This window comes from Chenopodium album, chromosome 14 (genome assembly GCF_948465745.1).
Source record: "Chenopodium album chromosome 14, dcCheAlbu1.1, whole genome shotgun sequence".
NCBI classification, from domain to species: Eukaryota; Viridiplantae; Streptophyta; class Magnoliopsida; order Caryophyllales; family Amaranthaceae; genus Chenopodium; species Chenopodium album.
This window is the reverse complement of record NC_137847.1, coordinates 27,197,763-27,200,146: the sequence shown is the minus strand read 5'-3', so window position 1 is coordinate 27,200,146 and position 2,384 is coordinate 27,197,763. Positions and strand designations below refer to the sequence as shown.

Genomic DNA, 2,384 nt, shown 5'->3' with positions numbered 1-2,384 from the left:
AGAAGAACTTGGGTTGTTTTGTGTTGGAGAATCGTGGGTTGAGGTTTGGTTGGGTATGTGGTGCGACGAGCCGGCGCGGGAAGCGGGATGGTCGGAGGTCAGTAGGAAAGGCAGGTGTGGGTCGATCGATGGCGTGACGTTGGTGTGGCTGGTTGCCAAAGTGGGGGAAGGGGTTGCTGATTGGTGGAGGTGTGGGAGCGGTGATAGTGGTTGGTTGCCGGAGTAAGGGCTGGGTGGTGGTTTTTGTTTACAAAAATTTATTCATAAATTTTTAATTGATTAAATAATTTAAATGACAACCAATTAGAGGATGTCACATGGCATGATTAACCATAATGACTAACGGAGCTTAACGACATTAGTCATTTGTGACATGTGGTGACATTTTTATAAAAGTGAATGGTATTTGATGAATTTTTAAAAAATCGGTGGTATTTGGTGAATTAAGTTAAAACTCAGGGGTATTTGGTGAAAAATCCGTATTATTTATAATTTTTCTTAACTATAATACAATTTACTAAATTATTAGTCTACTAATACATTGGGCTAGAAATTTTGGATCACACCCGTTAAGAGTACAGGTACAATCTCAAAAAATTAGTTGGTTGAATATTTAATGATTTAAAAAGAAAAGAAAACAAAATTTACCTTTCTTTCTATATTTTGGGAAAATTTCAATCATTTCTGATTCAGTTATTTGGTAGTTAATTCTCCCACCCTTTTACATTTGGAGCTTCTCCTATAAAACCCCCACAAATCACTTACTCATTTCCTTTAACCCAAAACTGAAAAGAAATAAAATTATTCAATCATTTACTCCACAACTCAAGAAACCCCTCATTTTCTCAGATATTCAAAACATCCCTTTTCTTCCAAGTTCAAATTCTCTGCTATAATCATGCAGTTATGTGAAGATTTATTGAGAGAAATCTTTCTGAAGCTGCCAGTGTTAACCCTTCTTCGATTTTGCGCCGTCTGTAAATCTTGGCGTTCAATCATCGATTCCCCTGCTTTCATTTCACAACACTTTGAATTATTCAACAAGAATTCTACCAAGAATCAGTTACTGTTAATTCATAAAGTTAGACGCGATGATGGAAAGACTGAACTAGAATTCGAAGTCGTTAATCAATTTACATTAAATAGAGTTAAACTAATTGTCTTTTTATCCAAAAATTGCAAGATTCGTGATATCTTTAATGGTTTGATTTTGTACCAACAATTACGTCGTCCAGAATTTGAGAATACAATGTATCCAGTGTTGATGTTATTGAATCCCTCTAATCGAAAAGTTCGGACGCTTAGTCCTTGTACACTTCCTGAGCAGCTCGGCCACGGTATCAAAAACTTTGCTCTGGGGTTTGATTCTTCTAGTAATGATTACAAGGTGATTGCATTCGGAGGAAATGATAGAGTAAATGCTAACTTGCATAAGATCGCGGTTTATTCATTAAATGAAGATCGTTGGAAGATGAAGAATGTTCATGTTGTGGATAATCCAATTTCGCGATTTACTGTACTATTGCATCACCGTCATTTCTGTCAAGGGGATGTACATTGGATAAGGGGAGGGGGAGATACAATTTGGTATGAAGGCGGGCTCGAACACACACACTTTTCATCCTTTGATTTTGGTTTAGAGGAGTTTAGATGTTTGCCATTGCCTGGGAGGAAGATGTTCAAGTGTATGTTTGATTTCGGGAAATCGTTGGCAGTATTCGGGATTTCTGCTGAGAGTAGCAATATGTGGATTATGAGGGAGGATGTTGGAGAGGTTGCGCCTGAGAGACCATGGGTTCGGTGCTTTAGAGGTGGTTCGAGTTTAGGTGCATTTGAGTTCTTCAGAAGGAACAAGTATGCAAGGATTACTTATGATGAATATTCTGGTATATTTTTTGTGCTGTCATGAAAATATCCTCCAATGAGACTGATGTCTTATGACATTACTAGCCAAAAGATAAGGACTATTAGAAGCGTTTATGGTTATCGAGTTTTTTGTGCAGGTGCTTATGTGGAGAGCTTTGAGACTTTGGAGAGGATCCAATTGCGATATGATGATTGAAATTCACAGGTATATAAGCATGACTTCTATCAACTTACAGGTTGTTTGTCACTTAAATTTTTCAGTGTAAATCAATTAGAGACAGAAAGATATACAGACTGTTATTGTACATTTGTACTGCTTCCAGTCCTCGGAATGTTGTGTCATGTGATCTTAGGACTTGTGTAAGAGTTTCATTATGTAAACACCGTGCAGAAACAATTTAGCCTTTTTCTTTAGTGTGATTTTATATTCTTTGAAGGAATGCCTAGCACTGCTATGTTTGGTGCTTTTTTATAGATGTACTGTTGGTTTCTTTTGCTATGATTTCATATGGACACAT

General features: G+C 37.1%; 1 protein-coding gene across 1 annotated transcript; it reads left to right on the top strand.

Annotated features, from left to right (window-relative positions):
• Positions 1–898: 898 nt before the first annotated feature.
• Positions 899–2,062, top strand: LOC145577943 (putative F-box protein At3g23420). The gene is made up of 2 exons (XM_081635359.1): positions 899–1,886; positions 2,004–2,062. Exons 1-2 carry the CDS (start codon positions 899–901, stop codon positions 2,060–2,062), a joined length of 1,047 nt encoding a protein of 348 aa, XP_081491485.1.
• The last annotated feature ends 322 nt before the right edge of the window (positions 2,063–2,384 follow it).